Source organism: Bombus pascuorum, chromosome 1 (assembly GCF_905332965.1).
Source record: "Bombus pascuorum chromosome 1, iyBomPasc1.1, whole genome shotgun sequence".
In the NCBI taxonomy this organism is placed as follows: domain Eukaryota; kingdom Metazoa; phylum Arthropoda; class Insecta; order Hymenoptera; family Apidae; genus Bombus; species Bombus pascuorum.
In genome coordinates this window covers 33,172,738-33,199,114 of record NC_083488.1, presented here as the reverse complement: position 1 = coordinate 33,199,114, position 26,377 = coordinate 33,172,738, and the positions used below count along the sequence as shown (strand labels likewise).

At 35.9% G+C, this 26,377-nt stretch overlaps 2 protein-coding genes across 2 annotated transcripts; both read left to right on the top strand.

The window, feature by feature from the left end:
• The first annotated feature begins 6,190 nt into the window (after window positions 1–6,190).
• On the top strand, window positions 6,191–11,819 carry LOC132916084 (filaggrin-like). The gene is made up of 3 exons (XM_060975854.1): window positions 6,191–7,751; window positions 8,247–8,498; window positions 10,229–11,819. Exons 1-3 carry the CDS (start codon window positions 7,532–7,534, stop codon window positions 10,492–10,494), a joined length of 738 nt encoding a protein of 245 aa, XP_060831837.1. The 5' UTR covers window positions 6,191–7,531; the 3' UTR covers window positions 10,495–11,819.
• A 5,315-nt stretch (window positions 11,820–17,134) lies between these two features.
• On the top strand, window positions 17,135–18,531 carry LOC132911546 (histidine-rich glycoprotein-like). Its single transcript, XM_060968258.1, has one exon. It carries the CDS (start codon window positions 17,441–17,443, stop codon window positions 18,278–18,280), a length of 840 nt encoding a protein of 279 aa, XP_060824241.1. The 5' UTR covers window positions 17,135–17,440; the 3' UTR covers window positions 18,281–18,531.
• Window positions 18,532–26,377: the final 7,846 nt, after the last annotated feature.

The following is a 26,377-nucleotide window of genomic DNA, read 5'->3' as shown; positions in this document are numbered from 1 at the left end:
GAAACTCGCGACATAATTTCATTGTTTTGATTGTGAACAATTCGTTTTATTTAAAACTAAATTTCATTTTCCTATATTGTATTCTATGTATTTTTCGTGTACTATATTTTTATATATTGTTTGATAATATATCATAAAGTTTCATAAATATTATTAAATTCAATGTAAATAAATAAATAGACGACATTACGTTTATCTTTACAATTCTCGGCGTAATCTAACGATCAATCGGCAAGAAACAATCTCCAACCAGGAAACTCGATATTCAACGTTTTACGCGTGACATCGTCCTATAAAACGAGCTGAAATCGATACCTCGAGAAACGCTACGACATCCCGTCCAGTTCCTTCAGAATCCAATTAAGCTTTAAGAGCTTCCTGCCTGACCATTTCAGGGGATGTTACTATAACAATTTCAATTCATTCTCGTAAATCTTTAAATCTGTGCTTTCTAACCACTGCTAAATTGTCACGAATCAACAATCAAAAGACGACAAAAATCTCAGGATAATAAAAAAGAAATAAAAGATGATATATCATTTCACGAATAAACAGATACTTAGACCGCAAATGTTTGCGCTTTTATGAGAAATTTTAATACTCAAGAATATATAGGACGTGGATGAAACGCAGAAGTATAAAAAATAATCAAAGTAAACCATTTTGTATAATTAGACTGCGGTAATATTTAAAGAGACAAAAATATTTAATAACTTTAATTGTATTTAATACTTAATTGTATGTAGATGCATGATAACGTTACTGTTAAATATTAAAATTAAAAATTTATAATTTAAGCATTCAAAGCAAGATATCGGTAAAATTGAACTTAATCATTTTCTTAGCATCCATTTCAAAGTGTGGAATATTTTGATATGCCTGTGAATTTAATTCTATATATACGTAATGCACATGCAAATGATATAATACTGCAATCGCAATGGCACTGAGATTAGCGAAAAGCAAAATCTATTTTCTGCTGGATACGCGTTACTCGAAGTAAAAGTTGGTATTTTACTGCTGTTGGCTGCTATCTCTTCTGAGCGATTGGTTCGACGTAGTATTACGCTTTAGTAGGAGAAATTTGGATTTAAATGACTAGAAATTTCGTATATCGATTCTGATTTCCTGCACTGTCCACGTCGTATATCATGTACACGTTATCTACGTATAATGTATCACGGAGCAAAAACTTGAAGCGAAATACTGATTAAACGTCTCCGTGATTTACATGTCTTTGTTATATCGTCTTCAATATATAAATTTAAATCGTTGTTATAGCTTTATCATCGGTGAGAAAAATATCATGTCGAAGTCGATAATTCTTACTAGTCTCGAATTGAAATAAATAACGATGGAAAATTATCTGGAGAAATTATAGTTGCTAATGCGAAACTTGTTTTTATAGAATTCTAAAATATTCAAAGAAACGATTATGTATCTATTAAAATTTCATACGGAAACTTATCTGTTTTAAGTACGTATCTTTTTTAGTACGAAGGTTGGGAAATATGTAATTTCATGTAAATAAACTTCAATCTTGAAGCTATATTTATTCGAGTTTCTGTATTTTCAGCCGTGATTACAAATAGTTTTATTTCTATCTTTTAAAAATATATTATTTTACTTGGAAGCATTATAAGTATAGAATGCAAATAACGTGAGAAAGAACTATAAGAACAATGTTACTATCTGAAAGAACGCGAAAGAAACAGTCCAATTTACAGTTACGCGATTTCAAGTAGAATAAGACTCGGGCCGTGTTCAGTCAGACACGACCTATTATATAATGTACTGTGATCAGAGTACAAATGCGAGAAAACTGTATAAATGCAACAAAATGTATATTCTGCAGAACTTTATTTCTATTTTCTCTTATAATATGTAGTATCTAAAAATACATTTCTTATACTTTAGAAGCACTGTAAACATAGAACGGCTCACAAATTTTTATATAGTACAATAATTACTAAGTAAATTAAGTAAATTTGCTACAAAGACTTTCTATTTATATACTCGTCACTGTGTGTCTTCTGGCATTTTCTAAATTAAAATTGTTTCCGCAGATGCAATTTAATAAAAAAAAAAAAAAAAAAAAAAAAATAAGAGAAAACAATTCTCGCGTGAAGTACACATAAATTAGTATACGCACAAGAAATACGTATAAAAAAAATACGTGCTATCGCAAAATAGTGCATAAGTATGTAAATCGCTGAACATACGTTAAGGCCGTAGCAACGTGCATTAGGCGAATATAGTGTTCGTTTTCATCGAGCAGAGTTGCTGTCAAGGTAGACCATAACACGTGAAAACTATGTTCGCAGTTTCAACCGCAGTCGTGTATTGCAAAGCTGTTTACCAAACTTCTCTGGACACTGTTTAGTTACGTATGCACATTAAGAAAGGCAGAACATCAAAGAAATTTCACCAAAGAATGATATATTGCACGAGAGACTGATAAGAGGGAAATAAACGTAGAAATAAAATATAATAAGATAAAAAATAGAAAACGATTCGGAAACTTCGTAACTACTTATATAATCCGATTCATGAATTGTGCGATTTCGTTAGCAAAACGAAACTATTTTTTGAAGAAATTTAAAAAATCTATCTTCCGTCAGGCGACGATAAGATTCTTGGAGAAGTGAAATTTTACGGTTGCACCTTTTAGGACCGCGTAAATAGTATCTCCTGTTTAACCTCGCTTTAAACGTACGCTATAAAGTTTGCGTTATCAAATCCAAGAGAAAACGTCGCAATTGAATGGACGAAAGCTGAACGTTGTAAACCAGCGAAAGGTCCTCGCACTCTGGTTTTTTTATTTCCCTTATATTCTGCAAAAATATTCTTATTTCCTAACATTTATTCCTACATCTACTTTAATCTTTCGCTGATGCAACGAATACGTAAGAACGTAAAGAATGGATAACGATAGGATTACAATTATTAAAGATAAAATTATTAAAGATTATATTTATTATAAAGATTAATAATTATAAAGATTATTAAAGATATAAACCAGGAAAAAATGTTATTATAGTTTCATAAAAAAGAAAAGTAATAACGTTTTTGTCAATCAGAAAATATGATATACTGACATTTTCCGATTGATTTTCCTATTAAAACATTTCCTAACAATTTTTCTGCAAATTAGACATCAATTTGAGAATGTCCTTATTTTAAAAGGAGAAGATTTAACCATATACAAAAGGAGAAGATTTAATTTCAGATCAGTAGCTAATACATATTTAAAAACACTATATCTAAAAGTTTAATATACTGCATTTCGTTATTGCGATCAAAATTCCAACATAAATACATGAAAAACTACCAATGAAGCGACTCATCGTAAGTAGCAACTACGACAAAATGATGTATGAAGTCTGTTTACAAAAGCAACCAAAGCGTTCGAAAATAACGAGAGTCAGTTAAATGCATTTTCTTTGCAAAATGATTGCATTTAAAACGCATCACCATCAATCTTCAGGAGTTCAAAAGACAAATATAAATAACAAAAATAAATTTCTTTCCATAGTCAACGTCATCAATATGTTGATGTACATTTCAGACTGAACCATGAGGTTTTATCAAAGTTTGCCATGAAGGGTTCGTTTCGCTTCGACCTCTTCTCGGGGCCCGTTAAAGGATACCCATTAATCAGCGCGTTCTTTGTCCGCGTTTCTACGCGCTTCTACACTCCAATTGCTCGCCTTTATACGCTTCTTCGTCAAAAGCTATCGTACTTCGTCGTTCTTATTAAATATGATTTGAAAATAAAATTGCCATGGTAATAGCATCGCGTAGTTTCCTCAACGAAACAACTTCTAAATCAAAGGGTGTTGTATAAAAATGCTTCTATAGAATGTGTTCATAAATACATATGTATTTGCAAATTTCTACATCGTCTGGTAGCTATTTCATTACGTTTTATAATTTGTACTTTGTTGTATTTCCATTTTTATACTGACATTATATATTCTTTCATTTACTTATTTTCGTTTTAACAGTGTTTTAACACGGATACTTTTAAAATGTATAAATAAAAACTAGTTTCAGTGAAATTGTCGGAGATTGACAATTTCCATTTGTTTATAAGCTCGCCAAATATGATTGTACGAAAGAGAAGTCGGCTAAATTTTATTTATACTTTGATACACACCTATTGGATGTTCCTACGCAAAGCGTAGCAAAAGTTACAAAATAAACTTCTACGAGAGATTACTTAAAGCGCTAAGTAAGCAAATCAACGCGAACCTGTTAATGATTCAAATAAAAATAAAAAATCGAAACAAAGAGCGCGCGTTGAAAAACAGCACGCTCAGCCCGGAAATAAAAGGAACGAAATGTCTGCGGAATGCGTAACGCGGTGAAAACAAAGAATCTCAATTTTCACGGGTACTTTATTAAAACTGCTAAGTACGTTTCGGTATAATGAAATTAAAAGCAAACGTCGTTTGTGATTTATTTCGGTCGGTTGCAGCTGTAATATATATCGGCGAATATTCAAGTTCGAAGCGCGCGAACGCCTTCAAGTTGAAAATTCGTTTTATGCGTCGAATTACCAATTTGGATTTTAATAAACATTTTTGAAATAACAACTGATCGTAAATACGCATCTATCTTCGTTATTGAGTCGTCGAACTAGACGAAGTCATGAATTATGCCGGAATACTTATACCTGAAATGACACAAGTACGTCGATACTCGGCGCTGCGGCGCCGAATATATTAAAACGTCTGGTACGTACTTGCGTCGATACAGCTGGCTATTATCTCTCTGTTTGGAATACTATTAAACCTTGTAGAATCGGATTGTTATTTAGTCGAAGAAAAAGATTGCTTTTTTAACAATGGTTCTATAAAAAAAAAAAATATAACATACTAAAATCGAAGACCAAATTATATGAAGAAAGAATACAGTTAAATAACAGTTCAATAAAGAATAATAATTGTGTATAAAATTGTGCATCGATCGTGAATGGGTTAAAACGTGAATGAGGAATCATCGAGATTTGTCCAGGAAATAATAAAGCAATGGTAATAAATAGAAAAATTAGGAACGATTATATTTTGCTATTTAATAATTTCACAATTAATACTCGTGGTTGATATAATATTCGAGGTAATAGAAGTTTGCATACGCATCACGCTTTTCCCTAAACAGATCCTCTACGAATCCAAATACTCCAAATACTCTAATATCGTGAAATTCCACGATTTCAAGTCTCTTATGTTTCCTAATTCTGCCGTATCCTAAATTCCAACAAGCTCCTTCAATCTCGTCTAGACCTCTTATCTTCACAAATTTTTTCACGTTCTTCCGTGTATCCCACTGAGCTCCTAGAATTCCCTAATATCTCTGCACGTTCGAAATCTCTCAAACGCTAGACGACGCTTTTACCGGAGTCTGCTTAAAGCTCAAAATTAATTAGGTTAATTTCCTTTATCCTTTTCATCCTAATCCATCACATCCTCGACGAGTTCCACGTTGACAATAAGACAGGAAAAGAAGAGGAATCCTCGCGGCGCAGACTTGGAGCAATACCACGGAGTTACATTCCATTCCAGATTTTCAAATTACTGGATTATCTGGATGGAAAGTAGCTGGCGTGGCAGGTATCCAGGCCGCTTAGCGTTCGCTTGCGGTTTTAAGCTCGACTATATCGACGCCTCCTCCGACGTGTTCGCTCTTTTTAAATAGAGAAGAAGAATCACGTTCCAAGCCCAATCGAATGGCTGAGATTCCATCATGAAAACCTGGGGTTCCTTACAACGCGAAAGATATTTTATTCACTGCGAAAAGACACCGTCAGTTTATTTCGACAAATATCGTCGAAAGGCGCCGATATGGGGCTCCTATGCGTTCGAAGTGGAAACATTTAATATTTACGCGTTACAAATTATTGTACGTAATAATTATGTCGTGTACGTATGTAATTAGACAATCAAATCATTTAGCGTTTTTTGATATACGGTGTGAGATCAGGCAGTGTAATTTTACGGAAAATGTAGCTGTATTTCATGCATCTTTATTTAAGGGGTGGTTTTAGGAATAAGGATAATTGGTGAAAATGTATAAATGTTATATAAATTTAATTTTTTGTTTCTTAATACAGTTATTTGATTTATCACCGGATAACTAAGTATCTTTTGTATTTTTAATTCTCTCAACTTACATCTTCTCTGATCGATTTCTTCTGTTTTCACTTAAGAGCGTCTTACAGCCAATATTACACTACTATTCGTAATGCAATTTCTATATAAGTTTCTAGTATTCGTTTCGCTTACATAATTTTCAGCGATCCGGCAAGCTGGTTGGCAAAAAAGTTGAAGAAACGATCAATCGCGCGCCTTCTATGTACTTCGCGTAACAATCGACTAACTGAAACGTCTCGGTAACAGGCATGAGATAACGCGGCTGATCGAGAAACGATTCCGCGTAAGAACCACCGCCTTTAGCCGAGGGGCAAAAACCAAAACGCTTTCGCGGGGCCAACGTTCTCAAGTACCGTTATGTCACTCGATTGTGCCGCGATCGATACGATCTCGACGCCAACGTTTCGTTTCAGTGATCATGGAAAGCGTGAAATCGGTCGTGCGGCACGTGGCGCGATTTGTCCTAGTTATCGATCGTTGTCCTTCGACTCGTGAATTCATCGATCAGAGATAAATGCGTCGACGAAGATGTAAATTCGTCGTTGGAAGAATAGCGATTCGATTTGTCGGAGTAAATGGTTTCCAAATAGAATTTGGAAATTTGTATGTACCTTCGGCATACTAAGATCTCTTAATCTACAAACTTTTCTTCCATTTATCCATGAAAATGATCAAATTTTTTTATGATAAGGCAACTCTTCGTGCAAGTAGATATACAATACATTTTTTAAAAGATAAATGGACAGTTTAGTTTGCAACGTGTTACAGCTCGAATCCTTAAACGTCAACAAGATCTTCCGATTAGTCCAAACAAGTATTTTAGGGTTTTAGGGATGAAGAACAACGATCCAAAATATTTTCCGAACTAAGCCACACAGCAACATTGCAACATGTAGATATTTCGGGACGTATCAACGTTCGTATAGCTCATAGAACCACTTTAAACCAATATAACTAAACTAATCAAGTACCTTTAAATCAATTTACTCAACGTGTACATTAAATTGAAATACTCGTCTCGATCACTAAAACTGCCCATTTCATCATCCACTTTAACTTTTCATTCGAAAAAGCTTCAGATTAATTCCATTAACTTCGAAAACCCTCACTTGCTATCTATCGTTACATTTTGCCAATCGAAACGCGTCGATTTTCGAAGCGGCGATACCACCGAGATCCATCGACTGGTGAAATCTTCGAAATCGTTGCGAAATCCCTTCGATCTCCGGCATCTGCCTTCTGCCTTCCGATATCCCTTCTGCTTGGAAGAAAATTCGCGACAGAGCCGAGTGGGAGGAGCTGGATAAAGCAGCCTCTGCCGAAGTTTACCAACAAACGATCGACATCGATATCGGTGAATCGAAAGCATCGGAAGCATGTGGCGTGGACCGGTCGTCGTGTTGCTCCTTCTCGTCTGTCGCGATTCGCTCGAAGCTGGTGGTCGCGACGACGACGCAAGTGTGGACGAGTTGTTGCGTCGAGAAGTCCGTGAACCGGCATGGTCGGTCTTCGCCACGGAAGTCGAGGATTTGCTCGGAGAGGGAAACTCGCCGGAAAAAGAGAAAACTGGCAAGAAGGGCGGGAAGAATGCGTCTGGTACGTTACTTCCCATCGAATTTCAGTATTTTCAAAGTTTAATCGTTTACCGTGACAGGCGACTCCGTTTATATGAATCTGTCAAGGGACAAGAAATTTGCATAATATTTTCGTTCGCAATATTAATTCCCAAGCTATAGATCTCTATGCATTTATAGAAAACTGTGAAAAGTGCAGAATATGCAAAAATATAAAAAATATACAACGTGAAATTTTATTTCCATAATTATATTAATCAAAATATGTAATTCCATAAATATGCGCAGTTTATAGTACGAGCATACTGTACTATGTATTTTTATTTACTCTTTAGTCCCTACCCTCCTGCGTTCGAAATTTATTACGAGCAACAAACACGTGTATTTTTATTCCCATCGTATTGCCATTTTTAAATTAGCGTTTATCGAACCAACAAACAAGAGATTCGGAAACGGTCCCTAATACGGTGATGGATATCGTGGACGATAACCAGCACGGACGATACCGTGGTTTTAGGCAAATCAGACGAGGGCGGATACTACAAAACGTACGGCAGCGACGCTGAGGGCGAGAAGGGTTACTTGACGGCAACCTACAGCAAGGGCAATCACGGCTATAAGAGCCTCGACACCTTCCACAAGCAGGATGGCGACAAGTACGCATTCGAGAAGCACGTTGCCTACGGCAAAGCGCGTGCTGACAAGAAAAGTAGCCACAACGACGAGGCAGCCTCTCGTTCCAGGAAAGCCGGTGATCACGAGGGTGCAGGTACAGAGAAACTGTACGACGTCGAGCATGTAATTGCGTGACAACCATAAAGCATATGGGATGAAATTAGTTTCTTGTCAACTTACTGGCCTCGAGATAAGAATTCTAGAATTTTTGATTTAGTACAAATGTAGCAACTGGAATATCCTTCCTTCAAGGTTTCCTAGTTTCTAGTAAAAAATTAACCGATGTTATAATCCGGAAAACATTGTGCATTTGATAATTTTGATTGATAATTTTTTTATAAAGATTCACGGAAAATTAAAATCTAAAAATTAAAAAATACAAAATCAAAATCTAATATGTGGGAGAATTCGTTTCTTGTAATTTCAATAGTAACAGAAGATTTAAACGAGTTTTTTTTTTTATTTTATTTTGGTTATTTTACAATTTGTCCTTATGGACATTTGGTAAAGTGTTATATCTTGTTGGTGAAGAAAAAAAAAAAATAAAATAAAAATAAATATAGCACGTGGGTGGCTACCCCCAGCGGGGTGCCAGCTTCGTTTTTTCTAAGTTATATCTTTTATGATTTTGACGAGTTGAAACAAATTTTATGCGTGGTACATAGACGATGTTTTTAAGCGAAAATAAAACAAAATCAAACAAATCAGAAAATAAATCAAAAGCATAAGATTATATGTTAAAATCGCTCAAAAGTTTGCTTGTTTGAGGCGAAGGTATACACGGCTCATGACGTCATTTGAAACACCTGGTACATATATGCATTTAATCCATGTCTGATCTTGTTATGTCACTCAAAAACTGCTTGTCACGCAGAGCCAGCTTATTAACCTATCCAACGATATCTTTGGCGTAGGTGATTAATTTTCCTTAGAGATATGCGTAACTTTATTCACGAACAAAAGACAAATTTTTATTTACTAAGTGTATTCTAACTGTACAAATGATAGCAGTCTAATATACAAAGTGTGTGTAGTGGCAGTAATACATTTACGATTTCTTATTTTGGTACATGCACGTTGTTATTATTTATAGTAAACGTATCTACGTTTCTGAATAAAATTAACGGTGTCCAGTGATATTTGCTTGGTAAATTTGCTTAAGGAAACTAACATAGTAGTAGTTCCATTAGTATGATATTTTTAATCCACTCGAAGGAAATAGTTGGCAAGTTTGAATAGATTTTGAGCTCGAGAAAGTTTCTTCTTTATACCGTAAATAATTTTAGCGCGATATATCCGTGTCATTAGTCGCGCGGGATCCTTTAATGAACGTCGATCGCAAGTTTTCCCTGGCAAACTTAGTGGCTCGAGTATCGATCGTCAATAAAACTACACCATCGAGATAACGACATTAACCGAACGCATTCATGCGCTCGTTTCGTCCTAATTTTGACGGCGGCACCCAGCCATTTTGCTAATTACTTCACAGAAACATGTCATTTAATCACTTGAAACTACCGATCCTTTACACCTATAAATTTCATTATTCCTGGCAGCAACTACCGTATAACAATTATGTCAATTTTAGATTACAAATTTCTTAGCGTATATTTTTTCAGTAACAGTTAGTTACATCGAAAGATAAATCGTGAAGGGTAACGTAATAGTAGTTTTACTAATACGATATTTTTAATCATCCTGGTTAGAATATATTTCTAACAATAAGATATAATTTGAGATAATCTTTTACGATAGTTAGTTACGTTGCTTTTAAATTACATTATTCCACGTTTTCCGTATCAATTATATTATAAATTTCGCTAGATACCATCGTCGATACCCATTATGCAACCAACGAGGGCGATCATCACGACGGTGGCAAAGAACACGACGCTGAAGCCAACGATCATGGGAGCTATACTCACGAAGATGGCGCTCACTATATGGCTCATGGACCAGAATCTTCGAGTTATGGACATAGTGAAAGCTACACGGATGGAGAGGGTGAACATAGTTCTTACGGAAGCTACAGCTCCTACTCGAGAGGCTCCGGCGACGAACACGGTGGTGACGGGGACCATTACTATTAATCCTTTGCCAAATGGCTGATGTTTAGTTGTCCGATTTTCTATGGAACGTATTATCACGGCAAAAGTGCCTAATTTCGAGACCAGAACGGTGTAAGTGGAAATGACGACAATTAAAACGAGACAAAGGAAGCAAGAAGTGATATTTTGTATAGATATCGTCGTCAGCGTAGAATGATATTTCCTTTGACGCAAAGTTGTTTTGAAAATTGTCCGCGAAGGATTAAAATTGGCCAAAATGAAGTTGTTAAGTTTTTGTTTATGGCTGCTGTATTTCTAGTATTAGATATTTAATTAATAGACGTTAGAATTTATTTTTAGACATGTTGTGTACAAATATAGACATAGTTTCTTCCTTAGAGTGTTTATTGCAAAACTTACTAATTTATAATTTACAATGTTGTTTCTCTGATGGCATATCTGTTATATTAAATAATAAATTATACGAGCTTATTCATTTAATATCGTGTATTAGAAAAGAAGCAAACGCAAGGAAATAAACGCTCGATACAGTACTAGATAGAACTTTTCAAACGTATCCAATTATATTCATACGACGTTCTCGAGCAGCAGATTTACGTATCGAGCGAAATTCGGAAAATCCGCTACGTAAAATGTAAAGCGTGATATTTCAACAGCAATTACTGACAATTTTTTAAATTAACGCGTCGATGTAGAAAAAATTATACAAATTGGACGAAAAACGTATAAACGATGGGTTGGACGCGACACACCGTTCAACTTCGTGTCATCAATTAAGAATCGATCAATTAAATCCGTATGATTATAAGAATAATCTGGATCAAACGGCTTTCGACAACAACGAATATCGTATCATCTGGAAATGAATTTTTGCGACGTACTCGTACAATATTCTTATTAAACGTTTCATAATTAATACGTCGGTATCTGTTTGTTTACGACGTTATCAAAAATCGATCGATACGGTTTGATGTAATCGCGCGATCGCAGACACGAAACAACTTGTTAAGAGACGAATTTTCCATGTGTGCATTACGCTCGAACTGTCAATGCTTGCCATTGTTACTTGACAATAATACGAACACCAATTATTTTAGAAATGCAATGCGCGCGCGCGTTCGTTGTGTAACGAACACAACGCGTAATTTTGATGCCATGCAAAGGTGGCGCCTTGTTATTACGAAATTTAATGATATTACGTTTGTATCGCATTGATGAGCCGATCTAAATTGCAATTGGTCATCGTTCGCTGTTGTTCGTCGATGCTCGTTACATTAACGTTCCTATAGGCACGCTCCATTATTGGCCGGGTAATTTGTTCGAGATCCATATCATCGTGTCAAGTGATAAGTACTATCGATCTTGGACAGCCCTGATAATTTATAATACACTGGAGACGGCGAAAAAAAGTAGATGCAAGTTAAATTTTAAACAGAACGAGGTAAAGTTATTTGAGTCGAGCCAAGTTTCCTATGATCGATATTATTTGCTATATGTGTTTCATCAATGTTCATATAGCATTGTTTCTAAATAATTGGCTAAAGTGTCTGGATATTTACGAGCCTTGCTGTATCTATTTTTTCTGAGTCAGATCGATAATATTTATTTCCAGGTTAATTTAATAAAGGACATTTTTGTTGTCCTACTGAGAGATAATAATTGAAAAATAGATAAAAGGAATTGGCAGAAAATCAATTCTCACGGCAAGAAATATATACGTTTTAAATGGATTCGCCTGGGTACGGTTTCGTGCGACTCGATTTGCGAGAAACGTTTTTCAACTATTTTCAAAAAGATTTGACAGCGGTTGTATTAATTCTGGCATTTGTTAACACATTTGTACTAAATTTTAATTAATATAATTTAAAACTTACACTAAATTTATATTAAAGTTACTATTTTAATTTTATATTGATTATTGATTTTAAATGATAATATTGCATTTATATGTAACGAATAATATTATATAACAATAATAAAATTCGTTTGTCATTTTAACGATCTTTTATAAATAACATGAAATACTCAATATTACTTCTATACTTTCTTTGCCGTGCTGTATTTCATTTATTAAAGTAATTGTGTAAAAATGTTGATAACATCAAAGGGGCATAGAATATTTAACATTTTTCTACTTTAATTACGTTCAATCAATTTTGTAACGTTTGAATTAGTCTTTAGTCCAATTCCTATAAATGGAACTTTAAATAAATTCTTTCTGTTTTCTGTCGTATAAATCATAACAATGAGAACTGAAGTTCAACAATTTCAGATTAAAGTCTGATTTCAAGTGGAATGTGATACAAACGCACAGAAAAGTGCATGAAATGTACAATACGTACAAGATGATTTGAAGACAAAGTAGATGAGTCAACCTCAATTGGATCATGAAACTTGTTAATTGTAGAAAACAAACAAATATTATCCACAGAATTGTACAAGTCTTGTGCGCGGAATTCAATTTGCACGAAACTTAATGTTTCCCTGACTTTCTATAAATACTCAAAATATCGACAACGCAAGAGACAAATTAACTCGCGTTTCTCTCATTTTCCATACGAATATTCCAATGTACTATAGATCAAGCGATTCTTTGATAAGTAACTTATTACTTCCAAGACATTAACTACTTGGGTGACGAGTTGACTCCACGAAACTTAATTTGCTGCCCAATTAACAAGTTAAACTCGCGTTTGGGTTTCACGCAAATAGCAAAACACGAGATATCCTCACAAGGTACGCCATTAGCGTTGTCTGTTCTGACCGACGAAGAAACAACGAGACCAGTTTGTTAAAAAGTACGACCGGTCACGCGACGATATCGCATCTGGCTGGTCCCTGCGGGGCGAGCAACGTTTGACGCCACGGTGCGGGAATTCGTGGGGGTGGGCGCAGCGGATTTTGCAATTATTTATAACGAGGAAACTTTTGGAACGGCCGCAGCCTGGCAATCGGTCCGTTAATTGCACGAGATAATTATTGTTAAACGCCGCGCGCGTGACAAAGGATGATTCCGCTGTCATCGGAGGCTCAAACTAATTCGCCGTGTTCGCTGGAGGACGATCACTGGCTGAACTCGTCAAACTTTTCACCTTTTACCGTGCCACTCGCCCAACTGTGTTCGTTTGTTAATTTTTCACCAGAGAATTTCAATGAATATGGAACGAGTCGGATTACCGGAGAAATCAATCTTCCGCTGGCTTGGAAACTTGAACGTTCGACTATAGACTGTTTCATTATTGGGCTTTGACTGCGGATTTGAGGGAGAGAAATTGTAGATATAATTTATTGGATTAAACAAAGTTGGCTTTTAAAATATTTCATTTCTGCGAGTAAATGAAAATTGATGCACAGCGTGTTATTCGTATAGAACCAAGACAGATCGTTTCTTGCAATATTTATTTTCTTAAAAGTTGACGATTTTTGCCGGAATTAATTCTCTTGAGAAATTCTTCGAATGCTTAATATATATATATATGTCATTTCTAATATAAATATTATAAGGTTATACTCTAATTGAATTTCCAATTAATTTTATTCTATCTCTAAATAAGCAATATTAAAAATAAGGAAACTAAGTTACGAATAAATCTCAAAACTCAAAAGCAGAAAAAAGAGAGAACTAATTAAATCTCGCAATTATGTTTGTCATTTGGTGCTAGATTGAAATTCACTGGAAAGGTTACAACCTATTCGCGTTGCACGATTTCACGAAAATCCCTATCGTGCGTGAAATTCGATCATTCTTCCCCCGTGGCCGATAAACAAGCCAGCCCTCGAGTGCAGCTCGTTTTCAAACCGGCACGCAATCCATGTTCGAGTGCACTTAATCCGAATTGTGCACCTCGGGACAGACAACTCGAATACGTCGAATGTCAATGTTAGTTACCCTTCTTCTCGCTGTGGAATAGAGCTTGTAAGCGTGGAGTGGGCGCAAATTAGGAAACAATTTCATTAGCTGTCCAATGGGCGGCGCGCAAGCTCCATTGTTCGTGGCCTACGGCTCGATCAGTCGATTGATCGAAACGAAAGAGTGGTCGAAGGATGCTTGCATTGTGGCGGTGAAAAAACGTGCAAAAGAGATCGTAACCGATTCAACGAAGCTTCAGCGTTGAATGTAAAGTAATTTTAGTGAGAGGATGAAAAGAAAGAAGGGGGTGGGGTGGTAACGTTGAGCCATCAACTGATTGCGACAGGATGGCGCTGTCTCACCTTGCCGAGGAACAGCTTCAGTTCGGTGCAATTAAGTGAATCTATAGAAAAGAGAATTAAAGACAATGTCATTCCAAACTATTGCCTTCTCCTGTTAGAAAAGTTATTTCTTTTTCTGTCGGAAGAAGAATTTTCTGGCCGAATGAAATTCATCGATGAGAAATATTTTCTGATTTTAATCGAAAATTGAAAATAATTTTACAAAAGTAATAACTTGCGTATTAATAATGTTAATAAATTTTCTTGCGTAATAGCAAAAAGTATAAATGAATTAACGAATCGAAGGTAAGATCAGCCTTTATGCGACGCTTAGCAAAGGGGAGAAAAGAAAAAAGAAAGATGAAAGAAGATCTGAGCTGCCTGAAAGGCAATGGCAGTGGAAGCAGCGGCACTCAGTTGAAATGTTTTCGAGTTACCAGCGGCACTTGAAGCCTTAATTTAATAGTCGGCGGCCTGTTCTTTTCCAAACGAAGGGGGTGGATACACTTGAGCGGCGATCCACCGTCGTCCTTGGATCTGCTTACAAAGCAATCTCTCCATCTGGGAAAGTCCAAAGGGAACGCCACCTAATCTAATCTCCGTTACGACGATGCCGAGTCCAAATCGAAGTTGGCAGAGCCCTCGGTATCCGGTTTTCTCCCAGTCTCTAAAGGAGCCGATGGTGAAGCTGGGCAGTAACCAATCTTTATCTTGATTATGCAGCGCCAACGCCGGAGGAGCCAATCTCTAGCCGAACAGCCTGCCAAATAAGGTCGTAAAGAGGCCGAATCTATCGATCACCGTTTCAAACTGCGAATTCGGCGCAGCTGATTTGCAATGGAGATCGGAGGAGCACCGAGAACGACCGACGATGCGCCCCCGTCCACCGAATAAGCAGCTAAGAAAAGAAACTCGACTTTGTATCGTTCGCGACGAAGAACCAACCAACCGTCTGATTATTCTCGACACTTCGTGGTGAATTTTAAAAACCGCGAACGGATACCGTCCAATGAAAATTCAATACGATTCGTTAAAGAAAGAAGCGGTCATTATTTGATCGATAATCAATTAAGAGATTGATCCAATTCCAGGTTATTCGGTCAATTTATTTTGTTGCAAAGTTTCCTTTTCTTTTCGAGCTTAAAAGTTTCAGAAATACTTCAAACTTTTTTCTTACCGATCCTTTTTCCCCGTTTTAGAATATAATATATCAATTTTTAATTGCACTTTGGATTTATCCAATTTTCACGGTATTCGCAAACGTGCTCAGACCCGAAACTACATTATACCTTTCACTTTACCTACTTTACGCTCACCTTGTAAGACCTAGGAAACGAATACATTAGAAAATTATACAACATGGTATGAAGTTTTCTTGACTTGGTGACTAGCAATTCGACGGAACTTTGTCCAACTTCGTAACCTAGAAATTCTGAAACTGAATGAAGCCGACGAAATTCCGCGCATTCGAACAACAAGTTTGCCAATCGATCGACTCGAACGACGTACCAAGGATTCTTTCGAGTTGCAGATATTTTCAGGTTACGGGATATACTTACATATACACAATTCGGCTCGAAGCTAATATCGTAAAAGATATCGAGTCGTCTTTGTTGGCTGCAGAGATTTTGCAAGGTCGTACGACTGAATCGTCAGCAGAACCTGGAACAAATGGGCGAACAGTTAGCAGAACGATCGGCGCAACTACGATTGGTCATCGAGCTGTGATATATGCGTCGCCGACGTCTGTAAATGTCCATAAATTGTTTTCGCTCCGTCGCGTTATAAATAAAGCGGACTTTGTGAGTTTTTTTTAGCCACAAATTCGCATCGCCAACGATAGGATTAATGGCGATATTAGAAAGTTTATTGACCATCTATTTCACCGTGACGATATCGGAATAATTATTTTATTGTCTTTGATTTATTATTATCGTTGTGATATTACGTCGAGGGCTCGAAAAGTGTTTGATAAAATATTAATCTGCAGTCTCGTTCGAAAGATCGGAACATCCTTCTTTAGACGAAACGAACATTCTCGCACATTTTCCCCGAGAAGACCGAATATCACAATTAATATCTTCCGTCCTTAAATATCAATTGAAATGTTGAAACTTTAGTCGAAGAATTGAAATCTTTAAAATTGTTGATGTCGATTTAAGATCAGAATAGCGTCGAATATTTTGAGTTGGAAAGTATTCGATAGATGCAGGCCATCGATCGAATTCCATTCACTATGTGCAATCACGTTACTACAAAGTAATGATAGCAGTTGCACAATGCAATAAGATTCATGATTTCATTGTACTTAGAAACCTCTAGTCTGTACGAAGTTTTTAGACATTTAGTCTGGTCACGCACTAGGTGACTCGAACTGCACGATTGCTGAAGCGTTTGTTCGCAAAACATTGTACACGGTAAAAGCGTCAAATATCGATTTACAAATGTAACCAAATTTATCGTTCTTCGATCGGTCTTCCGGTTTCCATTAAAAAAATGTCTTCAATAGCGTACCGTCATTACGTCATGTCTCTGAATTAACTATCCACGTTTTTACCTGCGAATCTGAAAAGACAACGGACAAACAATTTCATTACGAGCTCGAGAAAGTGTGAAAGGTCTCCGCGTCACGGAAGGCTTGCGGTCGCGCGGATGAAAGTGGAATCGGCGGAAATGCTCGCAAGCCCCGTGACGGAACAATCGAACCGTGGATATTTAAGTGTCACCGGTTGCGACGTGGTCATCAGTTGGATGATCGCATCGAAGCCGGATCGAGATGCTGCGTGTCACGTTTCCTGCTACTATTCTGCTATTCTTGCTTCAACAGACATGTCTCGCTCGGGAATTGAACTCCATTCGCGATCGTCGAGATGTCCAAATGGAAGACAGCGACGCGTTACGATCGGTAGTCTCTGTCAGTCCAGTTCCAAGCTTAAACGTGGACGAATCGAAGCAGGATCTCGTCACGGCTGCCTCTGGCCATCAAGGTCATCATCACGAGTCCGGAGGAGGACAGAGTCATCACGCTGATCATCACGAAGAACATGGCGAGGAAGGTGAGAAGGGATACAAGAGTCATCATCATCACGATAAGAATGACAAAGGTGAGCACGATAAACATCATCATTCCGGTCATCACGAAGAACACGGTGGCCAGAAGAAAGGACACCATGACGAACACGAGAAATACGGAGAACATCACGAGGGCGAGAAAGGACACAAAGGTGGAAAGTTTGGAGAGAAAAAAGGTCACAAGAAAGGTCACAAGACGAAAGGGTATCATAACAAGTTTCACAAGGACGAGTATCATAAGGAACATAAGTTTTACGATGATTATCATAAGGGTGGCCATCATAAGAAGCATGGTGACTTTTATGGACACCATGAGAAGAAAGAAGGAGAGAATAAGAAAGGTGGTCATCAGCATGCTGGGTATCACGAAGATCATCATGGTAAGAAGGGTCATCACGATAAGGGTCACCTGGACGAGGAACATAAAGGTCATCATGGGAAACACGGACACGATGAACATTATAGCCATCATGATTCTTACGGAAAGAAGGGTGACCAGCATTCTGGGAAGAAGTACGGATACAGCAAAGGACACAAAGGTTAAAAAAATGTAATGCTCCGAGTTGAAAGACGGTTCTGGATACTTTTGTTCCAAGAATTTCGTTGTCTTGTTTCTAGCTTACAATTAAAACTGTATGTTTGTTACACTGTATTGTTGTGAATTGATGATTGAGAAACTGCGATTGGCCTTGCTTCGCGTTTCACCGAATTGTTATTACTTTGTTAACAAAGAGAAATAATAAATTAATATTTTTATACAACGTCCCAGTGTATTTAATAAAATAATTTCGTCCCGATTTTTGTCAGCTAAGTATTCAAATTAGTAGAGTTCTCTCTTGAAGAATTACGACAAGAAACAAAATCAAGGAAATATATCGATATACTGAACAAACTGAAATTCATATCTAATTAATATGTAAGAGTAAAAATATGTTACAAAAGTGCAGTTAAGATTTTCTGACTAACCGTTCATATTTTGTAAAAAGAAAGACACGTTACATCGTTATATCTATAGCCACATGTGTTTTTAATTACAAAGACGAAAATTAATCATTGTCGCTAGTAAATAGAAGAAAGTATTATGCGTTAAGGAGTTAAACGTTACATTAGGTCTGTATAGTCGTTATTCACGCCACTCGTTATTTACGCTGAAAGCGTTTAATATCTGAAATATTTCACAACCGTCAGTTTTAAGTTCTTCCAAAGTGACGGCGAAATAATGTATCGTGGAACGATATATATCATGGCCGGTATTGTGTAAATACATTATGTAAATAGACGCGCGGATATAGTGGCTGCAAGCACGAGAAAAAACACCGATATAGCGTGCCGCGTTGCTCTCTTTTCACTTTCCCTGCGGTGCTCTGCAAATAAGTTTCTTCGAGGCACATATTTGTCTCATAATATCGCCATTAATCAAACTGAAACGCGGCGTATACCTTTCTTGCCGAATTTTCGATGAAATTTTCATCGTTCGTTCGTTCGATCGAATGAAAAAGTTTCCGCGCGTCGGATTCCGTTTCAACGGCCTTGCCAATTAAAACCAAATTGGCTCAACATTTTATACAAAATTCCATTATACGTTAATATTCATGCTTTGTTATACGATATTTCTCAGAATTGTTGTACGAACATCTCCATATATTTGACAGCACGTAATTCGATTATAAAGTTACAGATGTCAGAAGCGCGTTGATTTTGTATTTTATAATACAAGAATGTTAGAGAATGTTATGACACGATGAAGCTCACCTTTCAAAATTATTACGCGATAGTGAAATTGCGGCTTTATAAAAGTTCATAAACGCATTCATGTTTACGAGGATAATTCAAAAGGTGGAATACAAGGATTTGTTTCATCCTCTAAATAGAATAAGTATTATACTTTTGATGCCTCAGGATCAGGATTTCTCTCTGTTTACCCATCCAGTAGTCTGTTGCATATAATCCCACGCCTTCGAAAAGTTTATTTACACGAGGCAACGTGTTTGTAACGCAACGAGAAACGCGTGGCCGCGTTTGCATACTGTCATCGGTGGTGTGTGCTCTGGCAAGGAAGCGCCTACGGTAATAACGAGAACGAAAAACAATGTGTTCGGTGCGAAATTGGAGCTGCAATCGAAAAAAGCACACCAATCCCGTGTGCAGTTCGTCCGGGATTTTAATCAAACGCGATTGCGTTCGTCTGTAATCCGGACAATTTCGCTATTTATGCGAGCGCGTCCCCAATACGGTGGGAAATTGTTTCGTGTAATGCAATAAAGGCCTTTCCATCACGAATCGTTCATGCACACTCGAAAAATTTAATTCAAACCTGTCGCTAGTTCAAACGACAGACGAAACGAACACGTAGCCCGCCAATTAAATTGTATCGTAAGAAAATTTCATTGCTTTCCTACGAGATATGAAGTACTTTCGACGTAAAAAATTCACTTATATTTCGACTTATATTTTTTAACGAGTAATACCTCCAAACAATCAATATGTCGAAACAAAATATAATTATTTAATCGTAGAAACGTATCTCTCGATAACTATCGGAATTTCTATTTTTCTATTTATAATCACAAAGTTAATACATAAAATTCAATGATGTTGTTGTCATTTGAGATAATAATTATCTCGATTTTATATTTCAATGTAATAGGTTTGTAACATTCACTGATCGTACTACGTTCTCGTGGTCCATAAGCTGGCAATTTTTTTTTTTTTTTTTATTTTATTTTGGTTATTTTACAATTTGTCCTTATGGACATTTGGTAAAGAGTTATATCTTGTTGGTGAAGAAAAAAAAAAAATAAAATAAAAATAAATATAGCATGTGGGTGGCTACCCCCAGCGGGGTGCCAGCTTCGTTTCTTCTAGGTTATATCTTTTATGTCCTGAAACTTGACCGCAAAACAGGACTCTTCGGTATGTTCAGAATGACTGTTCGTTTTAGACTGACGATCTTAGACCGATTCTTTGTCTTTCGGGAAAACAACCCCCACCACCCTAGGATCACGCCACCGCACACGCCGATGATCACGTAGGCCGATTTTTTTATGAAAATAAACAAACCGCAGTCGACCTTTCTGGAGCTCGCGGCCAGGCGGCAACCATACTCTCGTTGATACATTGTATGTTTTGGTCGGGAAGGTGAGACTATGGGTATACTACGCCGGCGGACCGCGGGCGACGGTTAAAAACACGACCCATAATAAACCTCGCGACGCAAAAGCATCCTACGTGACAAAACGAACGTTTCCGTAGTAATCAATAAGGATGGGTCCTTGAGATTATTGAAGGTGCGCCGTGATGAGGTGCGGACATATGGTTTATGTCTTTTATGATAAGCTGACAATTTAGAAACATTCTATTACATTTAACGAAACCGTGTGTTCGTTAATATCCAATATATATAAATCGTAATAATTTTGTTAATGTACTATAGATGTTATAAAGAACATACAGTAGAATTTGCAATACTAATACCAGTAACAAATAGTCTACAAGGATGTACAAAGTCACGGAAACTTATGTGTTCATCGTACGTTAAATATTGTTATTATTATAGCTATGAGATGCCGTGACTTTTAAAGTCGAAAGTTTTAAAAATATAAAATTATGTTATATATATAATATCGCTAACGTCCCTATACTTGAAGTAATATCAAAGTCCATTAAAAAGGAGGTCTGTTAATCGATCGTGCGAGAGTATACCGAAAGTTTCGCGTTACACAACAGCACAATAGATATCCTACGACGATTATCGATCACTCGGACTTCATCTTATAAGAACATTCGCTTTTTAATTGCGCTATTTCGTTATGCACGTATTATCCATTGACCAGATTTTCGAAATAATAAGAACGAACGCTCAAACAATGTAAGCTTATCCGGAGCACTTAATCCAGGTGGCTTATATCATAAAAACCTTTCTTCCGCAGTCTTGTCGTGCAATTTTCAATAGAGAAAGAGGGCAATTGCAACTACACGAATCGTTTATTATTATATTTTACTAATTTCTGAACATTTTATCAAAGAATTCCCGATTAATACGCAATTATTTTGTTATTGCGTCTACTATCTTATGTCGAAAATTTGTATTTTTCATAACATTCGTCCCATCTCTTTCGAATATCATATTTCGCAATTGTAAGCAGAATCAGAGATACTGTGTTTTTCCACTGAAATAAAAATTATATTTTAGATTATTTAATTGAGATCCGACAGGACATACACGAAGTTTACTTTTAAAACAGACAATGAAAATCATCTGGTAATGTTGATTTTTCGAAATTGATTCGATACTCGCGAACCTTCGCCGGAAGATTGCAAATGTATTTTAATTTCTGATTTTTTCGTTACCAATTCAATTTTTCTCGAAGTAAAACAAACAAAATTCTTGTACTCTGGTTTACAAATGGAAACACGTGTATCTCCCTGTTTATCTTGCAAAATAGATGAAATTGAATGATTTGAGTTTCCACGAGAAAAACCAGTTATCGTATTTGCACGTAAAAATGATTCAAACTTCATGCTACACATCCGTACGCCTTCTCCGGAAACTTTATTTACGTATTCTGTTTCTGCGTGTTCGCGCTGCACTTAGAAACGCCAAAGAGGTTTCAAAATTCACGCCCGTCTTCGTACTAACGTCTTATTCAAAAGCAAACAGAATTCGCATAGTAGAATATGTTTTACCATACAGTTACATATTACTGTACAGAAACACTACAACACATGAATATCTTCTTGGTAATAATAAGACCTGTGAAAATTTTATTTGAAGTAAAAACAAAGAATTATAATTTGGAATAATGAGCCATTCCAATTTACTTTCATTTTTAAAATAATACAGAAAAAGTCATTTTTTGTGTATTAAGACTGAACAATCTTCTCCTTTAATTAATAATAACCTTCTCTTTTAATTAAATAAAATAACGAACAGTTTGGATTTTAATATTAATTTTCCAAATATTTCATTTAGATGGAAGATTTTAAAAACTAGAAACTGGAAAAAATACCGTAAAACGTTGCAGGAACAACTTTGGAATCATTCTTGTGGCAAAACATTTAGACACAGGTTTAAGAGAATTACAAGATACAAGCAAATGGATATTTCTATTTGAAGTATAAATATATAACAATAAGTAGAGTACTTAAAAATACTCAAACTTGTCAAGAAATCAATTTAGTGTCTTGTACAGTTGGTTCATTTTTTAAAAAGAACTTTGATCGCGAAGATCAATCGCGTTTCTTACGTTCGTCTCGGGCACACATAGTCAAAATTTATAATCTTTTAAATGGAGCCAAAAAATTAGTAGTTCGAGAGAAGCTTTGAGTCTTGAAATGATACAAATCAATCGTTCGCTGGTATTTAAAGAAAAAGTGATTGACGCTGTGTATTTGTACAGAGACGTAAATGGCATTAGCTTATTGGATAATCTAATATTAACTTATCGTGTGTCAATTTTCATTTCGCATCAGTCAATTAGATGTTTCATTCGTAACAGATCATCGATAAGTGTAAGCCTGTGGTGTTCATGTCTCGTGCATATTTTCGTATTCTCGACGCGGCTTTTCACCGGTCCCAGTCGGAATTTACACGTTCCCTTTAATTTAAACGCTTTCCATTGTCCTCGGCTCGCATACTAAGTCCTCGTTACCCGCTAGTTGCGTGCTGGTATAAACTCTATTAGCAGCTTCGTTCGCGACTCGATTTCATTAAAACAAAACCGGTTGTCGGGTTCCTATGGAACGCTCGCACGTTTCAGCCCATTCCTTTGCGAATTATCTGGTGACGACGTGCCTACGTTATTCGGCGAATTAATAAGTTAGACCTGCGAAGGTCTCGGTTAGGTTACTAATTCAATGTGTCTGTCGTTTACACTGACAATCTCAAATAGATGCAGACTCTCGAAAAGGTATCGCAATCCTGACCCGATGGTATTAAGAAACGACTATTGCACTGACCGATGTAAAAGTTAGTCGCTTAATTAATTTATATTTTTCAATTGATTATTTCCTCAATATTTTATAATATCAATAATGTGTCAAGCATGTGCAAACAACAACAAGAAATCATTTCTCTCTCTTAATGTCTATAGACAGATAATGTAAATGTTAAACATAAAGAAATCGAATTGATCAAAGTAATCATTAATTTAACTAACTAGCCAGTGAATAAAGATCATGATCGATAGAGAGCTTTAATACTTTCGTATTATAACATTTAATATGCTATTACTATGTAAATTTAATAATTTTCGTTGTAATTCTCGTGTACATCGAATTACATGTACACAATCAAATGTCAGACTCAAACACTTTGCAGTTGTAATTATATATAATATTAAGAGCTCCAAATATTTTTATTTAAATAATAAAAATTCGAAGAAAGTTCAGTAAAGCAAGAAATCAATAAAAATTCGTTTAAAGAAGAGGAATTAATTTAGGAAAATAATTTAATCCGTAATGAAATGTTTCTTGACATTAGGTATAGTTTCCATTATTATGATTAATGAAACTGTTTGACGTAATAATTATTCTATCAACAGATGTTAAACGAGGGAAATGTTGGTGCAAATTTTCTACGCGTCCCTGGAAAATAATTTGATTTGTATAATCAAACAGTAAAGAACAACTTTCGCGACGAAAAACGTAATGCAGTAATAAATGAAAATTAACTGAACGGCAGAAATCAAGCAGAACTCTCTAGGGATAATCCTCTTTTAGTTTGGCGAAAATGTTGCCGCGTTAACTAACGTTTTATAAATTGAGCAGCAAAGTTCTGCTACGCCTCGTTCTTAATTTGATACGAATGAATGGTCAACAACCATGTACAACATTTACAAACAAAATAGAATTCACGTTTAGCGATACTTTATCTTATTCGCTGCGAAAAATTATTAATTAATCCCAAATATTCTATTACCGATATTAATTTCACCATACAGCAGAAAATTGTAACTATAATATTAGTACCATTTCGTGGAGTAAAATTTCATTCTCTAAAAAATCGGATGATAAAATTAAAATACGATGTGAACTTAAAATTAGAACCTGTTCTACTTTGACTCGCAGAGAATTCAATGATACGAATTTCAGGATTGAATTGAACAGGTATCGATAATTAGATGAAAAAGAAAGACTTAATTACAATATCGGTCGCCTACAGTATGGAATAATGATTTTAAGAGATTTTTATAATTCCTTAACAATTATTCCTATCTTTCCTAATTCATTAAAATTATTTCCCAATTTAACTTCACCCGATTTATTCGTAAGCATGCCAACATTTATGAACAGTTACGTAAAATCGAATTCAATTTTACTTTTCATCGCTCACTAAATATATATGAAAAGTTGCATCCAGATATTCCGAAGTAAACATAAAATTCACATTTGAGCTCACTCGTACAAGACAGGCTGTAAATTTCTCCTCTTCTAGGAAAATCCACAACTCTGCTTCTTCTTTACCGCGATCGATTGAATTTAGATCTGTAGCCGATGCGAAAGAGGTTTCCGGGAATGGGAAACACGGTAAGAAAATACGAACAATGTCGAGCAACCGAGCAACTGAAATTAAATGTGGTAATTTCGCAAGAGCAACGTCTTCGTCGGACGAAGAAAAAGATAAATTACCGATGTACAGTTGATTGATCTTGCGGAGCCAGGATAGTTCGTTAAGTGAATAAGAAAGCTTCTAATCGAACGCGATCGAATTTACTCGAAGAAGTCTGTTGCACTCTCCTTGTTTCCGGTTCGTTGGTAAAAACTCCTCGACGTCCATCGAAAGAAACACTCGTGAGTTGACAACGACGTGCCGTGAAAGAATCGAGAAATACGATTCACAGGTGCTTTTCCTCGAGATATCGAAATAAGATGTAATTGAAATGTAAAGAGTATGTCAATGAAGCGATCTTTTATTTCTTCGTTCTGATAAAATCGCGTTATCAATGTTTTATAGAGGAAATAAGATTGAATTTGATAAGAAATACAATGGCAGCGATATAAAAAGTCTACCGTAAGTGTTTCGATATCCTCGTGGATCATTGTATATGTAAAATTTAGATCATTCTTCTACATCCTCTGGTGAAATTGAATATAAACAGGATAAGATAAAACTTTGATTTAAGAATAATTCAAAATGAAGTAGGTTAAATAAAGTGTATAATTGAATAAAATTTTTTACGAGAATGAAATCAGAAAAGACGTAAAATGAGATTGAAGTTGATTAAGGTTATATGAAAAGGATATATGCTCTTGAGATTTACTTTATGCGAAATAAACTGAAACTCTGATTAAAGAATAGGTCAAAAAATCGAGGAGATTAAATCCTCGTAAACTTTACGTTGACGCTTTATAAAACTGCTACAAAAGAAATTACGGTTTTTAACTGAATTCTCTCTTGAATTTTTTACTTACGTATCGAGTCTCCAGAATTTTATCGTCCTCCGTTTCTCACTCGTCAAATTACCACGAATTTATTTTACATCTGAGCGTCGCTAATTAACACAACAACGGTTCCAACCAAAAAACGAGCCGTTCCAATAAAAGAAATCAACAAAAGGCGAAAAGAGAAACAGAGTAAAAAATAACTAAAAAAGAATATTCCAATGTCTCTGTCGCGAATATTTAACCACGAGAGAAACCG